The 22,130-nt window shown below is 56.3% G+C and overlaps 1 protein-coding gene across 5 annotated transcripts in view; it reads right to left on the bottom strand.

The window, feature by feature from the left end:
• KCNAB2 (potassium voltage-gated channel subfamily A regulatory beta subunit 2) overlaps positions 1–20,967 on the bottom strand; it is a gene marked incomplete at both ends in the record, with an annotated part of 55,142 nt that extends 34,175 nt beyond the window's left edge. For 2 of the 5 annotated variants that reach the window (XM_079724540.1, XM_079724541.1), the window contains 2 exons: positions 19,628–19,669; positions 20,891–20,967. In XM_079724540.1, the coding sequence (XP_079580666.1) occupies positions 19,628–19,669; positions 20,891–20,967 (119 nt within the window). Of the gene's footprint in view, positions 1–10,507; positions 10,816–19,627; positions 19,670–20,890 lie in introns of those variants that run through there. The other 3 variants (XM_079724536.1, XM_079724538.1, XM_079724542.1) reach the window with 2 other exon arrangements.
• Positions 20,968–22,130: the final 1,163 nt, after the last annotated feature.

Here is a 22,130-nt window from a genome sequence, read left to right as displayed (position 1 = left end):
GCGTGGCCAGATCATGCCTGCAAAGCACTCACACAGGGGTCTGGTCCTTGGGAAGCACTCCCACGGTGCCTCGGCAGAAGGCAGTGGCTTTCTGGCCATGGAGTCAGGATAGACCCCTGTGTGAGACCCTCCCCCATCTCCAGCAGTAAGAATACCCCTTCTGTCCTCCCCGTGGCCTGACTCGGCAGCAGGAACCACCCCTGAGGTGGGGACCTGGACCTGGGGATAGAGGCCTGGGGAGGGCAGAGCTGGTGCCTTTGCCCAGGGGTCCCTGGCAGGTCACAGACGCTACCTGTGGAGGCCAGTGGGGCCCCTCAGGACCCACAGGCCGGCTCTGCCTTCCTCTTCCACCTGCCCGTAAAAGCCTCGGGGCCTGGATGGCCTGGGTCCCTGAGCTCAGGGTAGGGTGGGGCCCTCCCTGAGCCCCTTGGGTGGGTGGGGGGATGGGAAGGAGGAAGGACAGCTTGCCTTGCTGGCCCTTCCACCTGCTGGAACCTTGCACTTGAAGACAACAGGTCCTGCCCCTCAGGAAGCCCACAGGCCTGCCAACGAGGCTGCAGGTGGCAAAGACTCTGCCTTTCGGTCTCCCCAGGCTGGTGGAGCCCATGCTCAACACCTGACCAGGGTGCTAGAGGAGCTTGTTGCAAATACAGATTCCTGGGCCCTAGCCACAACTACTGAATCGGTAGCTCCAGGGCTGGGCCTGGGAAGCTGTGTGTTTTTTTTTTTTTTTTTTTTTTTTTGCGGTAGGCAGGCCTATCACTGTTGTGGCCCCTCCCATTGTGGAGCACAGGCTCTGGACGCGCAGGCTCAGCGGCCATGGCTCACGGGCCCAGCCGCTCCGCGGCATGTGGGATCCTCCCGGACCGGGGCACGAACCCATGTCCCCTGCATCGGCAGGCAGACTCTCAACCACTGCGCCACCAGGGAAGCCTCAAAGCTGTGTTTTTATCAGGACCTTTGAGTGGTGCTGTGCACTGGCTGGGAGGATGTGGAAATCCCCTACTTCATTCCACCTTCTACTGTTCTCTGTGCTCTGGCAAACTGTCAGATCCTACCAGGGCTAGCATCTTACTATTCCTCCGGGGCTGCTCTTAACCAGATGGTGCGCTTTAAGCTTTAAGAGAGATCCACAGAGACTTAGTCACCACAGTGTGTAAAAGGTCACCCGCCTCACTCCCCAATCCAGCAATTCCACTCCTAGGTATGTACCCCGAGAACTAAAAACATACGCCCACACAAAAACTTGAACACATTATGTCCACAGCAGCATTACTCATCACAGTCCCAAAGTGGAAGCAACCCAAATGTCCATCAACTGACGAATGGCTAAAAAAAATGTGGTCTATAGCCACACCGTAGAATGGTACTCAGCCATACCAAGGAATGAAGTGCTGATACATTCTATGACACGGATGACCCTTGCAAACATCATGGTGAGAGAAAGAAACCAGTCACAAGAGGTCACATATTGTATGATTCCATTCATATGAAATGTTCAGAACAGGCAAATCCATAGAGACAGAAAGTAGATTAGTGGTTGCTGGGGGCTGGGGGGAGTGGGGAATCAGGGAACGATATCTAGTGTGGGTGCAGGATGTCTTTTTGGGGTGAGGAAAATGTTCTAAAATGGGTGACTTTTGGACAACTGTTTGTACTAAAACCATTAAATTGGATGCTTTAAATGGGTGTATGGTATGTGAATTATATCTCAGTAAAACTTACCAAAGGGCTTCCCTGGTGGCACAGTGGTTGAGAATCTGCCTGCTAATGCAGGGGACACAGGTTCGAGCCCTGGTCTGGGAAGATCCCACATGCCGCGGAGCAACTAGGCCCGTGAGCCACAACTGCTGAGCCTGCGCGTCTGGAGCCTGTGCTCCGCAAAAAGAGAGGCCGCGATAGTGAGAGGCCCCCGCACCGCGGTGATGAAGAGTGGCCCCCGCTTGCTGCAACTAGAGAAAGCCCTCGCACAGAAATGAAGACCCAACACGGCCCTAAATAAATAAATAAATAAATAAATTAAGGGGAAAAAAAGAGTAAATCCTATTAAAAAAAAAAAAAGTCAATGACCTCAAAAGTCTCTGGGCCTTCACCCTTGCTGTTCCCTGTGGGAGTGCCCTTCCCGTTTCTCTGCTTTTGAAGTCCTTGTCGACCTCTCTGGCATCAGCTGAGATAGTGCATGCAGTGTGAAGCAGTCCCCCGCCCCCTGCAAGCACCCGTAACCTTTCCTTCCTCCCAGTGTCGCCGACCTCAGCCTCCCCAGCGATATCAGGGGCCTGGGAGCCACAGCAGGAAGCAGCCCTCCCAGACTGCGGCAGCAGTCAAGGCTTCACTCTTTTATTTATTTTTATTTTTTATTTTTTTTGGTGGTACGCGGGCCTCTCACTGCTGTGGCCTCTCCCGTTGCGGGGCACAGGCTCCGGACGCGCAGGCTCAGCGGCCATGGCTCACGGGACCAGCCGCTCCGCGGCATGTGGGATCTTTCCGGACCGGGGCACAAACCCGCATCCCCTGCATCGGCAGGCGGACTTTCAACCACTGCGCCACCCGGGAAGCCCTGCCTTCACTCTTGCAGGACCTCCTGGGCCTGGCCTGGTGGTAGAGTCCTCAGCCTGACGCCATCCCACTATAACGTGTTGTGGGGATGATGGGAATGGACATTTGACCTCAAAACCCACCTAGGGAATCCAGGACAAAGGTGTCTCTGGGTCCAGCAGAGAACTGCCAAGAGGGGAAGTCGGGTAGGTGGGTTTTCACAGCTGGCCAGAGTCTATAATTTTTCATGTGCCCCAGACAGGGGTCACAACTCATAATATTCTTAGAAAATCACAAGAATTAGACAAGAATGGAAAGCTGAAAGCTTAAGACCTTGACCTGAACTTGCCACAATTAAATGTCACCCCCAAAGGGTCTCTCCTTTCAAACACGTTTAGGTGGAGAAGTGAGTCCCAGGCACGGGCTGGTCGACTTGAAATGGGCTTTGGGCAGAAACATCGAGTGTGGATGGTTGATTTTGATCCACAGCAGATTCTGGGTTCTTTTTCTGCCTCTCCGGTACCTGCTATTGTTAAAACAAAGCAGCTGGTTCCTGCTGTGATTAATCAGAGGGGCAGCCACCCCAGTTAAAAGCTCTGCCGTGCCCATACAGTGCCACCAAAGAGAGCTTCTCGGGACAGAAGCTTCCTGTGTGGTGCCTGGCATCCACCCCCCACCTGTCCCAGTGAGGGATGGGGAGATAAGAAAGCTGGGGCCCAGCCAGATCCTTCCCCCAAGACAGTGACAGGTTCACAGTAGGAGGGGACAGGACCCTCCCTGCACAGAATGAGGCCCATGGAAGCTTCAAGGCCTGGAGTAGAAGTTTCAGAGATGCCTTTTAAATTTTGGGGGGGCCGTGCCCCTCGATTGGACCAGGCGGGCCCTCAGCAGTGAAAGTGGGGAGTCCTAACCACTGGACCACCATGGAATTCCCTAAAGATGGCTTTTAAAGGCACGGACTGCAGCAGCAACTCAGGAATGAGGACGAGCCTCGGCTGTGCCCTGCAGAGGCCTGGGTGCCTCCCCTGTATCAGTAAGGATGCCCCAACTGTGCTGTGTCCTGATTTGTACTCAACAGTGACTTCCTGCCCAAGGCGGGGGCAGCTGCTGAAGAGTTGGGGGCCACCCTGACGGAGCAGTGGGATGGGACGTCCTTGGCCCCTGAGGTTTCTGAGAGCAAAGGGTGGCAGACCGGTGGCCTTCCTGGAGGAGGTGTCCTCTGGTACGTGAGATCGGAAGCCCCCTTGGGGGCTCAGTGCTGTGGCTGTGCTTCCTTTGGGAACTCACGCCCCAGTCACACCCAGCGTTACCCGCCCTAAAAGGCAGGAAGGTGGGTGAATTGGCCCCTCTTGCTTCTTAGTTGCTGCCGTGTACTAAGTGGCTGTACCCAGGCCAGAGTAAGCGCTTCTGGCACCTTTTCTCTTTTCATCCTTAGAAGCACCTTGGAGGCGTAACAGCAACGACAATGGCCACAGCGCTAACACTTACACGGTGCCCGCTGCACCCCAGCCATCGTGCCGAGCGCTTTGTGAGCAGTTCACTAAGTTCCCACCACGACCTTCAGCTGGGCCCTGAGATGCTCCCGTTCACTGGACGACACCGAGGCACAGAGAGGTCAAGGAAGGGAGATGAACGCTGGGCCCATCCTCATTTCACAGTGGAGGCTCCTGCTCTCAGACCCCCAGATTAAAGGGTGAGGGTGGGGACGCTGCCTGGCACCGTCTGCGGGTCTGACTGAGCTGTGCTGACCCCCGCCTTTCCAGGTGGACAGCAGTGAGCCAATCAGCCAGGGTTCCTGTCCTTGCCAAATCAGAGGAGCCTCTTGGGGGCGGATCCCCCAAATCTCTGGGCAGGGCCTGAGGATTGGCGTTGCTAACAGGTGACCCCCTGATTCCCACTGCCAGGCGGGCTTGGGAGACACTGAGTTGTGCTGTGCGTTGGTTACAAAGCCACGCACCAGCAGTTGTGTTAGGATCGCTCAGCCTTTCCGGTCCCCGACACAGGGGAGGGAGAGGCTGTGATGTCCCTGTAAATAAAGGCAGGGGAGCTGGGGCGGGAGGCCCAGGACCCGCAGAGGGATGGGTGGCTGTCTCCAGGCCTGGGACTGCCGCTGGGCCCCAGCACGGTGGCCACTGCCAGCAGAAGCAGACCCAGTACGAATGCAGGCCATGGGTGGCTGACACCATGGTCCTGGGGCAGCCCTCCATGGGGGCCCACGAGGGACCCCCGGATCTTTGCACAGCAGCTCGTCCCGAGTGCCTGGCTCATCTCGCCACCTCCCTCCCCGCTCCCTTCCCATCTGCTTGATGTCCACACACAGCAGGAACTGCATCTCCAGGTGCTATTGTTTCCGCCCGTGAGATTCCAAGACTGGGGTTTCTCTCCCACCAGGAGCCAGGCCAGGAGCCCTAAGTTCCGTCACTATCTCATTTAGTCCGCAGGGCGCTTCTGTGAGGAAGTAACTATAGTCTCTGCTTTCCAGATGGGGACACTGAGACACAGAGAGGCCAGGTGACTTGTCCAAGTTCATACAGGTACCGGCGGGGGAGCCAGGATTCCCCTCAGGACGCTCAGTGATGTCCCTGCAGGCTCAGGAGTTGAGTCAGCCCTTGGGTCCCGCCGTGGGTTGAAATGTGACCCCAAAGAGACACGTTCAAGTCCTAACTCCCGGCACCTGTGAGTGTGACCTTATTTGGAAATAGGATCTTTGTAGATATTATTACGTAAAGGTTGAGGTCCTGCTGGATTGGGGGTGAGCCCTGAATTCAATGACTGCTGTATTTATAAGGAGACGGAGATTTGGAGACAGACAGAGATGCACAGAGGGAAAACAGTCATGTGAAGATGGAGGCAGAGATTGGGGTGATGTGTCTACAGGCAAAGAAAGCCAAGGAGGCACGGATGTAGAAAGCAAACTTACGGTTGCCAGGGGAAAAGGAGGGGGGAGGGATAAACTGGGAGATTGGGATTGATATACACACACGACTATATACAAAATAGATAATTAATAGAGACCTACTGTATAGCACAGGGAACTCTACTCAATACTCTGTAATGACCTATGTGGGAAAGAATCTAAAAAAGAGTGGATTTATGTAGATGTATAACTGAGTCACTTTGCTGTACACCTGAAACTAACACAACATTGTGAATCGACTATACTCCAGTGAAAAAGAAAAAAGAAAAAGAAAGCCAAGCAAGGATGTTTCCCTACAGCCTTCAGAGAGAGTGTGACCCTGCTGACCCCAGGTCCAGACTTCTGGGTTCTGGACCATGAGAGAATAGACAGCTGTTGTTCTGAGTACTGTGTTGTGTGCTGTGTTATGGCAGCCCCAGGACACTGATATAGGAATGTCTCAAGGTGGACCGGTCCCCCGCTTGGCCGCCTGGACTGCTCCACCCACCGTCCCTCTCTGGACTCTGTTCTTCCTCCTTTTCCCACCCATTCTTTAAGACACACCTGGGTTCCCAGCTCTTCCAGGAAGTCTTCCCTGACTGAGCTCCTATGAATAAATGAGCAACTGGAGAGTCTGTTCGATGAACTTGACCACAAATCAAATACTGCCTGTGATTCCTGTAAGAGGCTCCTGGTAAGAGGCTACGATCTAGAGGCAAAAACCACAGGCACGCAGGACGCCCCGCCCTGCCAGAAGCTCAGGGCCAAGGCTCATTGCCCGGGGCTCCCCGCCCTCCGGGCTGCATCAGAGAGTCTCAGATGCAGCTTCCAGTCCTGCTGCCAAGGAAGCAGCAGGAAGGAGATAGATATATTTTACAGGGGAATATTCTGAAAAGTGGGTTAAGACCAAGACCACATAACGCCACCCAGGCAATACTTACAGAGGCTCAAAATGTTCTAGGTGCTGGGAACAGACAGAGGCTGTGCTCTCAGTGGGGTGCAGATGGGCAAAACCAAGGTAAGAGAGACAGGACAGTGGGTTTGAGGATGACTCACTGGGCATTTATTTAGACTGGGTGGTGCGGAAAGTCTCTTTGAGGCCAAAGACGTGATGATGGGAGGAAACCAGCCCTGTGAAAATCTGGAGGACACACCTTCCAGGGGAGGGAACAGAATGTGCAAGGACCCTGAGGATGCAATGAGCTTGCATGTTTGAGATATGGAAGGAAGGAAGGAAGGAAGGAAGGAAGGAAGGAAGGAAGGAAGGAAGGAGCCCCCTGAGCAGGAGGGAGGGTGTACAAGCCGAAATCAGGGACAGCACGGGCCGCGCAGGGCATGGTGGGGACTTCGGGTTCATTCCCGATGCCGTGGGTAGCAGACAAGGAACACACCTGAACCAGGCCCGGTGTCCAACGGGCACTGCCTGGGCCCAGGTCACAGCCTCTGGCTGGCCTGTGGCCACAGCTGCTGCCCTGTCTCAGGCCACATCTCCAGACCCTCCATCACTACAGTCAGGTGGACCTAGGTAAGGGGAGCTTACACAGGGACTGTGTAGACTTAAAAATTCAGTGCATTTTTTTTTTTTTAAACAGCAAGAGATGAGGACCGTTAAAAAAAAAAAATGGGAAAAGTTAACAAGAAAGCCTTTTCCCCCAGCTGCAGGCTCAGGTCGGCTGATATGGTGTCTGGGCCCATGGTACGGTTGTCGCCTTGCTCCACGGAGCAGCACTTATTTGGAGGCTTTATCTTTTTTATATTAATATTTAAGACCAGGTTTAGCTGAGTCCCAGCCCAGCTGCTGCCGGGAACATTAACCGCGGAATGGCATCTATCTGGGATCTTTAATAACTCTTGGTCGTGGTTTCCGAGGCCCTCTTCCCAGTTAACCGAAACCCCTGGATGCAGCAAGATGAAATCCACCAGATAAAGGGCGGGCCCTACGGGGGCGACATCTGGCCCATCAAATGCTAAAGGCTCAAGTGGTTTTCTTGTCAACTCTGCTCCTTGGGAAGCAAGTTTCCCCAGGGTGTTTCAGCCCCACAGTGAGTCCAGCATGTTTCAGATGGGACACAGACCTTTTCCTTGGGGTGTCAGGCAAATAAGAGATTTGTCCCAGTACTCATACCCCCCGGCTGTGTTCGGGTCCTGGGGCTGCCATGACAAAGTTCCACGAACTGGGGGGGCTTCAAGCAACAGAACCTGGTTCTCTCACAGCTCCGGGAGCCAGAAGGCTGAAATCTGGGTGTGGGCAGGGCTGCACTCTCTCTGAAGCCTCCAGGGGACCATCCATCCTGGCCTCCGCCCGCTTCTGGTGGCCGTGGTCCCTTGGCTTGTGGCCACGTCCCTCCCACTGCTGCCTCCACCACCAAAGGGCCTCTTCCCTGTGCGTCTTCACTGGGCCTTCTTATTAGGACCCCAGGCGCTGGATTTAGGGCCCACCCTATTCCGCTGTGAGCTCATCTTACTAATTACATCTGCACGGAGTCTATTTCCAAATAGCCTCACATTCTACGGCTCTGGGTAGATGAAATTTTGGGGGACAAAATTCACCCCAGTGCCCCCTCCATTACAGACGGTATCCACACCCGAGGGAGGTGAGGTCTCCCAGGGGCGGGGGACGGGCTCCGGCCCCCCCGCCCACCCGCCTCACCTCCACTGCTCTTGCCTTCCTCGCTCTGGCCCTGGGCTTTCTCTCCTCACATGTGTCCCTGTCCCCTTGGACTGGAAATTTCTTCTCCATGTCTTCAAGTAGTCCTCCTTTCAGACGGCTGGGGTCTCAGCTGCCCCTGGTCCCCCTGACTCTCTTAGGCATGTACTTGCTTCTTCTCTGCCGTCCCCAGCAGGATGTAATGTCCAACAGGGTGGGGAGGGACCTTGTCTGTCCTGTTCATGCAGCATCTGGCAAGCCTGTTGCCTGGAGCCAAGTAGATCGATCTTCAGTAAACATTTGTTGAATTAATGAAAAGTATCAATGACTTGCCAAAAAAAGAAAAAATGCAGGGACTGGTCCAGTGGTTAAGAATCTGCCTTCCAGTGCAGGGGGTGCAGGTTTGATCCCTGGTCGGGGAGCTCAGATCCCACATGCCTCAAGGCCAAAAAAATTAAAACATAAATCAGAAGCAATATTGTAACAAGTTCAATAAAGACTTAAAAAAAATGGTCCACATCAAAAAAATCTTAAAAAAAAAAGGAGAAAGAAAAAGAAAAAATGCAGACCCTCATCTCCTTCTTGAGAAATTTCCATCAGAATCAGGAGGTTCTCGAGGCCAAACCAGCTGACCCTTTGTCCTTCCTTTACATCTGGATTTATAATGCAAAGCCTTAAGAATTCTGCCATCTAATGGACTCAGGGCAGAAGTGCTTTATATCTTTAAATGACAACCTCATGCTGAAGATCCAAACACTTGTCCACAGGAGAAAATGTTACAGCAACAGGGCTGGTCTCTGTTCTTCTCTCCAGAGAACAGCCAGATAACCCCTGGGGCCTGCGTTAGATGGAAACCAAATCAAATATAGGACACCCACTTAAATATGGACTTGAGATAAACAACGAATAACTTCTGCTATTATGTCCCGATGATGGCATAAACTGGTTGTTTATTTGAAATTCAAGTTTAACTGGGTGTTCTATATTTTTATTTGCTAAATCTGGCAACTGTACATAGACTAGGTGGGTGGGTGGGGTCCCTCTGGCCAACTGGCTCTGGCCAGGACTTGTCCCTGGGAGGCATAGGAATAAAGCCTCGTATATGTAACTTATCAACTCAAATGCCAGCTATCTGGGGCTCTCTGGCCACTTTCTGAGGCTTTCAGAGGAGAAAGTGGGCAGGTCGGAGCACTGTCCCAGATGCTGATTTCAGTGACAAGCGAGCTAAATAGAACGTCTTTCTGAGGTTCAGAAGCAACCCTCCAGGCCCGCATCCGAGAACACAGGGACACCTAATCCACAGCCTTTGCTAATCACAGTTATAAGCGTAGTTGCAGCAACCAATTCAGAGGCCACTTCCCATGAGGACAGCCCAATTTAAGCACATCTTGGTCCCCAGGACCTCGCACGGGTTTCTGGTGCTGGAATGGATTTGTAGGTAGAGACGATGAATTGAGGGATTTCCCCTAATTTGTGTTTAGTCACCAACCCCTGATAATTAATGTGTCCCAATAACACGGCAAGAAGACAAATGACATAGTATGTTTACCCCTGCTGCAAAGTTTTTTCAAGAAACCATACTCTTTTCCCATGGAGGATACACCAAACGCAGCAGTGCTGATCTCTGGAGGAGAAGACTATGCAGGCTCTCATTGTCCTCTTTTATACGTTCCTACGCGGTCGGAATTCTTTTTTTTTTTTTTTTTTTTTTTTTTTTTTTTTTTTTTTTTTTGCGGTACGCGGGCCTCTCACTGTTGTGGCCTCTCCCGTTGCGGAGCACAGGCTCTGGATGCGCAGGCTCAGCGGCCATGGCTCACGGGCCCAGCCGCTCCGCGGCATATGGGATCCTCCCAGACCGGGGCACGAACCCGTATCCCCTGCATCAGCAGGCGGACTCTCAACCACTGCGCCACCAGGGAGGCCCGGAATTCTTTTTTTTTTTTTTTTTTTTTTTTTTTGCGGTACGCGGGCCTCTCACTGCTGTGGCCTCTCCCGTTGCGGAGCACAGGCTCCGGACGCGCAGGCTCAGCGGCCATGGCTCACGGGACCAGCCGCTCCGCGGCATGTGGGATCTTCCCGGACCGGGGCACGAACCCGCGTCCCCTGCATCGGCAGGCGGACTCTCAACCACTGCGCCACCAGGGAAGCCCCATTCTTTTCTTTTTGGCTGCGCCACACAGCATGTGGGATCTTAGTTCCCCGAACTGGGATGAAACCCGTGTCCCCTGCAGCAGTGGAAGCGCGGAGTCTTAACCACTGGACCGCCAGGGAAGTCCCACGGTCGGCATTCTTAAACCCCAAGGAGTTTGCCCCGGTTGACAGTGACGCCATTACCCCGTTTCCTGGGCTGCATTCCTCTCGCGGCCCCTGCCTCGGCCCCCTCCTCGGCCGGGGGACCTCCTCCTGTCCCCGCCCAGCCCAGCCCTTACCGGTACTTCATGCCGGTGCGCCGGGCGGTGCAGCTGTCCAGGGAGAGGCCGTGCATGCGCAGGAAGCTCTCCATGTTCCTGGCCTGGGCTGCTGCCCGCACCTCCCGTAGCTGCTGCAGCTCCAGCGTGCTGGCCTGGCGGACGGGCTGCAGGGCCCAGTCCGAGTGGCACCTGCCGATCACACTCCTGAGGCTCTCGCTGTACGTCATGGACAACATGGTCCCACCCGGCCCAGGAGCTGCCGCTGTCCGGATGGGAAATGCCGAGTGGTCATGGGTTAGAGAGCGTCCCGTCGTCCCCGGTGCCCAGGCTGGACGCTGGCCCTGGGGCTGGGGCAGGGGCTGCGGCAGGGACACGGCCTCCAGACAGAGCGGCCACCAAGGGGTCTTGGCGCCTGGGGACAGGGCCGGGCCCCGGAATGTAAACCCCTCTTGGCTGCACTGGCCGGGAACTCTGGCTGAGCCACCCTCTCTGCCCCTGCACCCATGAGACAAGCACAGGCGAAGCTGCATTCCAGGTGGGAGATCCCCCAAAAATGCTCCAAATGCGAAGGGGGCAGGAGCATGCAGAGAGCCCGGCCCCCAGAGTGGAAGACTTCACGGCACCCCCTGGAGGGGTTCCCAGGGTAAAACCAGGTACAGGGCCGTCCCGGGATGCAGCAGAAGCACACCTGTCGCTGAAGCAAACTCCAGTGTGATTTTGCCAGGGGGCATTGCGCCCCCAGGAAGGCCCTATTTGTTGGTTCACAGCCTGGTAAAGGGAAATGTCATCCACATGTGCATTCTCTGCTTGTAGAAAGCGCCGCTGCACCAGCACAGTTCTTTGGGCTCCATGCTCAAATTAATTACGTCACAATCCACGAGTTTTTGCAATAGAAACACTGAGCGGATGCATTTAAGGAGGGAGTGAAGCGGGGGAGGGAACAGGTTTGGAAACTGCAAAGCTTAAATGTTAAGAAGCATTCCTAAACCGTCATCTGAAAGGATGATTACACTTGGAAACTAAAAACATGAATGTCCATCAATGGGAAATCGGTTATGTAAATGATGGCTCATCCATAGAATGGAAACTTGTGCAGCCACATGAGGTGTCTCCACGTGGACTGATAGGCGATGCGTCCCAGGAGACAGCGTCAAGAAAGGAAAGGAGAGGGGAACACGTGTGTGCGCAGAATGCTGCCCTTGTGTCAATTCACGCACACACGTGAGTAGCTCAGTGAAGGGCCGGCATCACAGCTGTGCGTCCACATCCCGCAGTGGCTTTGACTGGGCAACGCGGACACGGCCGCAGGGGGCAGGGCTGTCCTACAATCCACGGACTCCCCCCAGCCCGCCCCCCGCAGCTGACCACGGGCCTCTGCCCCGACCCAGATGCCTGCACCGTGGCCCCAGAATTGTCACCGTCACCGAGGTGAGATGCGTCTTTTCAGCTGGGTCAGCTGGACCCTGGAGCCCAGCCCGAGAACTGGAGGAACCAGCACTGTCCCCACCTCTGGCCTAAGGTAAAACAAGTTCCATTCTCCCTGGGAAGCGCTGGGCAGGCTGCCCTGGGGGCTGAGGCAGCTGCAGAGTCCGTAGGGCGGAGCGGGCGTTGGGGTCGCCTGGGCTGGTCCTTCCTCAGGTGAGCTCTCCATCCCCAGTCCATACCCCCCTTTCTCCACCGCAGGTATCGTCACCTGACGACATGCTTCTGTCCTCTCTAGTCATCTTGTTTGGTGCATCTGACCCCCCTGAAGGTCAGGTCCAGGAGGGCAGGGACTTTTCCATCTACTTTCACTGCTGCACCCTCAGCTCCCGAAGTAGTAACTGGGTGTTTCCCTGGCCATGCCGCCAGCACCTGGAGGGGCTGGGCTGGCCCCCTGACTCAGGCCAAGGCTCTCTGCAGGCTGCCTTCTCCTGGGCCAGGACTTGCATCACCACAGCTCAGACCCACAGGGGGGCCCAGAACCTCTAGCATCCCCCAAGGGTTTGGACTAAGGTCTCTGAGGGATGGTTTTGCAGGACACGAAAATACCCACCTTCCAGGAGAATCATTCTAGGGCAGCAGAGGGGGCCCAGGCTCGGTGGGGGTGGGTGGGTTTGACCTTGGATGTGGCACCGTGGACGCCCACAGGTAGCAACACCAGCTCCCTCCCTCCCTCCTCCCCTCCAAGTGCACGCTGCCCACTACCCGTCAGGCAGCTGCTTCAAAGGCGTCTGTGTGGCCTGCATGGGGCAAAAGCAGGCCAGTCCTGGCTTCCCTGGGGGTCCGTGTTCAGACAGAACAGCCGGGCAAGCAGCAGTTACAGGTGTGCTTCCCGAAGAGCAGGACCCACCTCAGACGTGACTGTTCCCAGCCAGGCCCAGCCAGGCTGAGATCAATAGCCATTAGAGCTTTCAAGACATTACCCGCAAAAAGCAATCCTGGTCTGATCTGGCTCTGGAAATCTAGCCCTGGCCCCAGAGCTGCAATGACAGTGTGGCTGAGTGCCCTGCTTCTGGACAGGGGCAGCCCTGTCCAGTGGGTGTGTCACCCACTCGGTGCGACCCAGGCAGGCACCTGGACCGCTCCGAGCCTCAGTCTCCACGTCTGTGAAGTGGGATGAGCAGAGGCCTATCGTGCAGGCTGCCTTGGGCTGCAGGGGACCGGCCTGGAAAACTGGACAGGGGCTGGCCTCGCTGTGGGAGCACGCCACGTGTGGGAGGTGGCCACCAACCACGAGGTGTGGACCGTGGCACCAGTTACGATAAGTGGCGTGAGGACAAAATATACAAAACGGGGTGGAGGGGACATGGGTGGGCAGGCGGGGACCTCTCCAGAGGTCGCACGTGAACATGGGCCTGAGTGGTTTGAGGGAGCTGTGTAGGGTGAAATGTGGACGTTAGCCATCGCCCCTGCTCTGGCAGAGACACACATCCCTAATGAGATGGGTGCAGTGGGTGCGGCCAGGACTTGGAGGGCGCCTCTCTGCGGGGCTGGGGCCCCTCCTGCCTGGGATCTCTCCTCATCTCGAGTTGTAGCGGCCTTGGGAGGGGCCCCTGGGTGGGGCAGGGCCACCAGCTGCATGAAGGGAGCCCAGAGCCTCCTGCTGGACGTGAGGGTCCTGGTGGCGCAGGGCAGGCTTGGACCAGGGGACTCGTGGGAGGAGAGGTGGGCCGTGGGCGAGCACGGTGGCCCCTGACCTGGGGTGGAGGGTGAGGACCTGGTGCCCACAAGGGGGTCTGTGACCAGAGGGCTGAGCACAGCGAGGAAGTGGGCTGGGAAGCGTCCGTCCTCCTAAGGTCCTCGAGGATGGGGGAGGGAGGAAGGACACAGAGGGACTCGGACGGTCACCAATGCTGTCCAGTGGGAGGGGACAGCGTAATAAGCCGGCTTCCTCCGCAGGCGAGCAGGGCTGGGTCCCTGGATGAGGGGTCCCTCGAAGACTTCCCTTGTTGGGGCTCCTGCCTTGGCCACCTGGCTTCTCAGTGACCCCGACCTCTCGCTCCTCCTCTTTGCCATCCTGCCCCCCCATCTCAGGAAAAATCAGCCCTCTTTAATAGCCATCACTAATTACAGAGCCCACAGGGTCCCCCCACCCCCCGTGCTGGGGCCTGCCTTTTGCAAATCTATTCCTGTGGACGGGGGTCTGGGGAATTCACGTGAATGAACCGCGTGACATGGAAAAATGGAAGCAGACATTAACCTCATTAAATCCATGGGAATCGCGACCTTGCTGAAGAGCCTCCCACCTGGAATTCCTGAACCGAGGTCTGTTTACTGAAAGCCACCAGAGCTCGAGACATGGGATCCAGAAGGAATCCGGAAAGTCACTTTGAAACGGCGACATGTGTCTCGACACCGGAGAAACCAGCCTAAGTTCCTAAAGCGGGAGCGCGGAGGGCAGCGGAGCGCGGCTCGAAAATGCACAGCATCGCGTCAGGGCAAAAACAAAATTATTTTTGCTCGAGAACCATCAGCAAGCCAAGGCCCAAAGAAGCAGCCCCCGGCTGTCTCAGGCCTGTGTTTCGAAACAGACCTTTCAGACAGCACCCAGCCTCCTGCTGCCATTCTCTGGGGGAAACTTGAAAATGCTGGATCTTAGTGGGGAACCCGACAGGGTACCAGCTGCAGCCCAGGTCTCCCCGGACGGGAGAGCGGCAGGGCTGGGAAGCAAGCAGGCTCAAGCGGCAGAACACCCACCCTCCTCCCTCCCGTGGTTACCTAGGGCTGGCTTCTTTTTTTGTTGTTGTTGTTGAGGTTTTCCGCTTTGAAAACACATAGAGGGTCTAATTTCTGATCAGCCAAACGCATCCCCAAAAGCTGTCCCTGTCATTTCTGTTCCCGGGATGCTTGTTCCCCAGCAGCATCCGCCCCCCCCCAGGAAGGCAGCTGCCACTTGCCTCCTGGAGCTGAAGGGGTGAAGGGACCACTCACCTGCCTCGCTGGCGTCTGCTGGTTAAAAGGGACACAGTCTAGTTTATTAGGGCTCACGAGATGTTTAAGGAGCTGGTGCAGCAGCTCTTTCATTAGGGAGTGTCACTGCAGAACGTCAGAAGCAATTGGTGAATAAGTCCCACAAGGGTCGGGTTTGGAGGCAGCGAGTCCATTAGTCCTATTAGGGCGTCTGCATCTCCGTGAAAGAGGCTGAATTATTCACGAGCGTGCCTCTTCCCCTAAAAGCCTGGGAAGTGCGGTTCCGCGGTGCAGCCCAGCAAGGCAGCCTCCTGCGTGCTGGCTGGGAGGGGGCACTGGCTGGGGTCCTGCCATCCCCTTGGGCGCACACCCTCTGCCTCGAGACCTGACCCTGGGAGCCGCAGGTGGAGAGGCGCAGGCTGTGCTTTCCGGTATTTGAGGACGGGACCCAGGCTTGCGGCTGCCGTCCCACCTTGTTCTTAACTGTCTGCAAGCAGGGGAGCCCGGGGCCCCACGGCACGTGACCACCGCCCACAGCGAAGGGGTTGACGTCTGGCAAGACGCACCCTCAGCACACGCAGACGGATGCCCCACCTCCCCTCCACCGGGACGTGCCCCAGATTGTACGTCCTATACTGCCAGGACCTATAAATGGCTGGAAGGTTCCTGCAGTTTGCTATCTGGACACCACACTGCTTCTCTCTTCAGGTGGGGGCATGGAGACCCTTCCTCACAGCCCTGACCTGAGGTTTGGAAAACGCTTTGAGGCTGAGCCCTGGGGTGATGTTATGCTGAGCCCCTGTTCCGGGTTCACGACCGAAGGGGCCCTTCGTGTCATACTAGGGTCCCCCCTAAGTCTCAGTATGACACTATCCTCTAGCTGAGAAATCGTGCCGGTGCCTGTGGGATTCTGGATGGAGGCTGAGCTGATTACCCCATGACAAACCTGCTAACGGGGATGGCTCCAAGGGGTGGGGGATCACTTCACCAGATCCGGAGTAGAAAGAAATGGGAGGCCGGGGGAGGACATGGAACCGGAGGTAACTGGTGGTGGGTGATGATCTGGAAAGGCCTTCGTGATGGACTTGGGATGGTTTTTCTTTTCTTTTTAAAAAAATTTATTTATTTTGGCTGCACCACGCACCTTGCGGGGTCTTAGTCCCCTGACCAGGGATCGAACCTACGCCTCCTGATGTGGAAGCACAGAGTCCTAACCACTGGACCACCAGGGAATTCCCTGGGATGGTTTTTCTTAAAGGCTGAAGCCCACTGTCAGGTTCCATGTCACGTGTCACCCACTGGCTGGAAGTGGCCGTAGTGGGCCTCCTTGCTGGGTGGCGGTCATCAGCCTGACATGCTTGGAATGAGGCTCATCTCCTTCCCCCGGGGCACCGTTCCCCTCTTGTCACGTTGTCCCTCTCAGCGCCTGCACATCAGACACCAAGACCCATGGACGTGGCTCCTGGTACCCTTCACTCTCTCTTGCTGTGGCTCCTGTGGCTCAGCCCTTCTCCATCTCTCCTGGCTCCTCATCCAGCCCCTCCATCCTCCGTCTCACTTCCTGCTACCCGGCTTCCTTCCTGCAGCAGAGCCCTGCCCCCTGCCCTGCTCTAACACCTTCGATGGCTCCCCAATGCCCACCGAATGCAGTCCAGGCTCTTCTGCTTGGCATTCCTGGCCCTCTCTCCTCAGACCCCCAGTTGCCTCTACAGTCTGGCCTCTGTTTACTCTACATCCTGTCCTGTCCCTGATGGCCCAGATGGTGTGACCGCTACTTCCTGTTCTCAGGGCGCCTCTCCAAGCTGTGCTCAGGCTGTCGCATCTACTGGAATGTTCTTCCTGGTGTCTGTTGAATTCTGTCCAGTCTTCAAGGTCCAGCCCAAAGGCTCCATGAAGCCTTCCCTGACTCTCAGCTGGCTGTGACCCCTCCCTCCTCGGAACGCCACCAACTCTCTGGACTCTCCCATGACCCACTATTTTTTTTAAAATTTATTTTATTTTTGGCTGTATTGGGTCTCCGTTGCTGCGCGCAGGCTTTCTCTAGTTTCGGCAAGTGTGAGCTGCTCTTCGTTGCGGTGCGCAGGCTTCTCATTGTCGTGGCTTCTCTTGTTGCAGAGCACGGGCTCTAGGCGTGCGGGCTTCAGTAGTTGTGGCACGTGGGCTCAGTAGTTGTGGCTCGTGGGCTCTAGAGCACAGGCTCAGTAGTTGTGGCACACGGGCTTCATTGCTCCGCGGCATGTGGGATCTTCCTGGACCAGGGCTCGAACCCGTGTCCCCTGCATTGGCAGGCGGATTCTTAACCACTGCGCCACCAGGGAAGCTCCCCATGACCCACTTTGCCTCCTAGATACTGTTAAAATGATTTGGGTTCGGAGTAGATCGCACTACCGTGGCCGATCCTTCCCCCCACCCCCCGTGTCACGTGACCATGATTCCTCCCATGGGTCGGGGGGGGGAGTATATTTTCCCCTTGACATTGGGCTTGGTCATGAGCATGCTTTGGCCAAAAGAATGAGCAGAAGTGACTGTACCAATTCTAACCGTCGGCCTTCAGAGACCGTTGTGTTTCTGCTGTTTTCTCTGGCACTTGTGCCATGAGAAGAGGCGTGGGATGGCCCCTGGTTAGGAAGGACGGAGAGATGGTGAACACCAGCGTCCAGCCTGCAGCTCAGACACCAACCCAGCTAAGCCCAGCCTAGATGAACTGACTCCAGTCAACCCACAGACATATGAGCAAGGAATCAGTGCTTATTGTTGCTGCCCCTGCGACTTGGGGTAGTTTGTTATGCGGCCTCCTGTGTAAAAGCTGACAGGTACAGGGTCTTCCCTCCCTTACCCGTCTGTGAGCTGCTCGAGGGCAGGGCCCTGGACACCTTTGCCCTGTTGGAGGAGGGTCTGCCACCCTGCTGGCTGACTTAAATAACCCTCCAACAGCCGTGTCAGTACCTGGGTGATGAGGACCCCCCACTGGGAGTGGCACCCAGTTTGCTGAACACGGACTCCACCCCCTTAGAGGTCATCACCAGAGGCCCCACAAAAGATGCCGAGTGTCTGTGGGAAGTTACCATGCTGGAGCCCCAAAAGGCAGGACAGCCAGAGCCTGTGGCATTGAACGTGGACCTGAGAGGCTGGGGGTGGGTGGTCTTCAGATCTGGAGATTCAGTTCTCCAGCAGGGCCTGTCCCCAGGCAAGAAGACCTCATGGGGACCGGACGCTCAGCCAGAGGGGTCGCAGAGGGTAGACCACAGGGTGGATCCACGGGGTCCGGGGGGCCAGCAAGGGGCGTGGAGCACCCTTTCACTTCAACTCGACTTACTTGGCACCTCTTACGGGACCAGCCCTTTCAGCAGGCTGGCCTGTTTCGGGGATTTTTCTGCCTGCATGTCTCAGATCACTCCTTTCCTTCCAGGAGTGAGGCAGGCCCAGGACCTCTGAGGATGTGGCTCAAGTGCATGTTTGGTTTCAAGGATTCAGTTTGAATCCTTGGGGATGGATGGCACACATTCATTCTGGCATATTATGTCATACATATATACATACACACACATACATATGTATATGATGATAAACACTTCATTCATTAAGAGCATTTGCAAGCTCAGACCTAACTATTTCAAGCAAGACCTTATCTAGCAAAAATTCCAGTAGATTCAAAGATTCACTCGTCCCTTTAGAGCTCTTGGTAAGGGGTGAGACCTCATGGGAGGCACTGAAGCAACGGCAAAATTAGCCTGAGGACCCAGGCCCACGGTCATGTTCGGAGGTGCCAAGGCTGTGGAAAGGAAAAAGCCACATGGAAATCCAGTGCCGACCCCAGCACCCACTGCCCCAGCGAGGTCCCTGGTGCATCGGCGATAACGGCCCCACAGCTCTGTCACCGCTGCGGGGGCACATGCCGGGGACCCAGTTCTGGACGGAGAGACCTCCCAGGCCTGGAGGCCAAGACACACAACAGACACCAGGGCCCTGCCCCCACGAGCCATTCTGAATGTCCAGCCCCAAAGCTGGCGGAGCTGCCCTGAGGGTTCCGTAAGCCTGGCACGTTCTCGATGGAGGAAAACGTCAAAGTAAATTCCCAGAGTTAGAGATTTTCAAGAACATGCGTGTCTGTGGTGCACGCCCCACCCCTACAGGCTAGGAAGAGGCTGCACAGAGGGAGGAAGGGACCCGCCTGGGGGGCTTTTGCTGATGGACGTGCCTCGGGCTGGACCTCTGGACGCCGTGTCCCTCTGGTGACAGACTCTCTCCCAGTGGACACACTGTGCTGATTTCCAACAGGAAATGCATCAGAAAGATGCCAGCGCATCCGTCCTGACCCTGGCCTGGGTCCTATCGCAGCCGCACACCCCAGAGACCTCCACAGGCTACAGATCAGCTCAAGTTCAAGGAAAAGCGGAGAACCCTGGGCCGGGTGCATCATTTTTCACTCTGATCACCTAAGAAGCACAAAGCTGGGATGTCAGGAAAGCACTCGATCCGCTGTCTGAGGGGTGAGGTTTGAAAGGCGATCTGGCGAGAGATCAGCTCAAATCAAAGCAAATTCTAGACGACGAGCCCACACAGCGAGCCCGACTTCACGTCTTTCATCACTATGCCATGTCGTGGCACCGAGAAGAGGACCAGAGCCTGGACCTTATGGGGGAGTTTTCATGCCCGAGAAATCACCAGCACACCCGGCCTGGACGGCACGGCTCTCCCACCCGCTGCCCTGCTTGCCGGTTGTAGGGAAAACGGAGGGCTCGTTACCTGTAAAACTGGAGCTGTCTTTTGGGGCTCCCATACCGAGTACTGCGGACAGCAATGGAGGAGAGAGAAGGAAACAGGGAGAGAAGAGAGAGAAGCCACAGTTGGCATCAACCACGCACAGGGAGGTGCCAGCCCGGAAGCATCCCTGACGCCCAGCAGCCCCAGCCCCACCCCGCCCTCTCGGGGCTGTCGGAGGATGTGCCTGGGTACCAAGTCTCGGTGGCAGTGCCACCCAGTGGCACAGGGAGGTGGAGGCCCATTTGTTTGGATGCCGGGCTCCTCTGTGCCTGGCCTCGGTTTGGGTTTCTTTTTTTTCTGGCCACCCCGCGCGCATGTGTGCGCCGCTTGTGGCATCTTAGCTCCCCTGCCAGGGATTGAAACCGCACCCCCTGCAGTGGAAGGGCTGAATCTTAACCACTGGACCGCCAGGGAAGTCCCTCTGTTTGGGTTTTCATGAAACATGCTTTTTCAGACCAACGGTTGAAAACCTTCAAACCCAGGAATGCCCATAACCCAACACGCTGGGAAGTCTGCACGTGACCATGGGGTTCTTTTTAGGACCTGGATGCAGGAGGGACACCCCCATTCCCTGTGGTTTCCATGGACGCGCTCTGTGGCTCAGGCCCTCACAGTTATCTGAAGGTCCAGTGAAAAGGACTGGCGGGACCCAGGGTTCCACTTGCGCCCCGTCCTCTGTGACAATGATGCCAGCGGCTCCCACCTCGCGCCTTCCCTATGCCCTCCCTGGGGTTCAACCTGGGCTATTTTCCAAACAGAAAGACCCAGGGCTGGATCTAGAAGTGGGTTCCACAAAGAGGTCAAGGGGGCCCGGCAAGCACCCGGCTGCCTACACCCTCCGCAGGCTCCACTCAGGCCTGTAAGGCTTGGAGCCTTGCTCAGGGTGTCAGGGGAGCTGGTGGGACCACAGGGGCTACAGGACCTGCAGTGTGTGTGTGGGATGAGAGAGATGGAAGCCAGGGAGGGCCTCTGTTACCTCCCACGGAATATTTCAGAAGAGTCAGGGACAAGGCAGGAGTCTAATCCTGGCTCCATCCCACCTGGAAAACCTTGGTTTTTTTCTTTCCCATTTTGGTCTTAAAAGCCTCCTTTCCTTGGAGAAAATGCTGGCTTGCGTGCGCCTGACAGCCCCGTGGGCTCACTCGGCCCCTCCCTCTGGGCCAAGGGGAGGAGACTGGCCTGCGGACCTCCTCAGAGGCAGCACTGACCCTGGGAGGGCCTGGTGGGGTGGCACGGGGGCGTCACCTGTAGATCATGCCCGGGGAGCCGGTCTGCCGCAGGGAGAGCCGAGCCGGGGACCCCGTGGTCGATTCCGGATACATGGAGCCGGCGTCACTCGTCCGGACCCACTCCCTTCTTCAAGGAGGGAAGATCCTGGAGGGAGAGCAAAGAAGGAGGGGAGGCGGTTAAAAAAAGACCAATCAGTGGCCAGGATGCTCTGTGATCCCGAAGGCCTGGCTCCTTGAGCATCTGCATGTCCCTCATCAGACAGACACACAGGCCCACGGGGGCTCGGGTGAGGCTGATGGTCGGGTCCGTGGCTGTGAAGGATTTCCACTCCTTCTTTCTAAGCCCCCACTCCGCCCCTCCCTGACTGCTTTTCTGAGGTTCTGGGAGAACTTTCTCGTTGCCCAAACTATGCAGAAATGGTGGTTGCAGAGGGAATCTGTGGACTTGGGAATCTGGGCTGTCTTCCCCAGGCCAGGTAGTGGTACCACGGTCACCCAGGGTCATTCTGGATGCCTCACCTCCCTGACCCCTGACTCCTGCCCTGAGGCACCCCCGGGCAAGTGAGGGACACGGACGGGAAACCAGGACCACAGAGGGGAGGGTGCACAGAGGGCCAGGCCTTGTGCGCTCGGAGCAGAGCCGTCCCCAAGGCCAGACCACATGCTGGTCCAGAGGCCCCGGGGAAGGCAGGGTGCATGATGTCCTCACACAGGCTAATGGGATGGGGAACAGGCAGCCAAGGGCAGGCCGGGATGCACATGCCCTTTACTGGGGGTGCGGCCCACCCCCACCCCTCACCCTCCTCTCTGGCTTTCCCTGGGCCCAGCTGCTGTGTGGTGACACCTCAACCCCCAGCTCGGGCACTTAGGGATGCTTAATGTCCAGAATTCCGAATCACAGACTTAATCTGCCTGAGTCCCCAGGTGATGCCGTGTTGCTTGTCCAGGGAACACACTTTGAGGACCCTTGGCCTAAAGCCGAGCTCCTGGACTAGAAGTCGGCAAACTGCTGCCAGCAGGCCAAAATTTTCTGTAAATAAGGTTTTACCTCCATGCCCATTGGTTTATGAATTGCCCATTTGTGCTACTATGATGGGGTGGGTCGTTGCAATGAAGACCGTCTGGCCTGCAAAGCCTAAAATATTTACTACCTGTCCCTTTAAAGGAAAAGTCGGCCGACCCCTGCTCTAGGCCATTCTCTCCCCCACTCTCCAAGATGACACGACCCAGCACCTCTCTCCTGAAATCACGAACAC

Source organism: Hyperoodon ampullatus (assembly GCF_949752795.1).
Source record: "Hyperoodon ampullatus genome assembly, chromosome: 2".
In the NCBI taxonomy this organism is placed as follows: Eukaryota; Metazoa; Chordata; class Mammalia; order Artiodactyla; family Ziphiidae; genus Hyperoodon; species Hyperoodon ampullatus.
The sequence above is the reverse complement of the archived record's forward strand: the minus strand, read 5'-3'. Positions and strand labels throughout refer to the sequence as shown.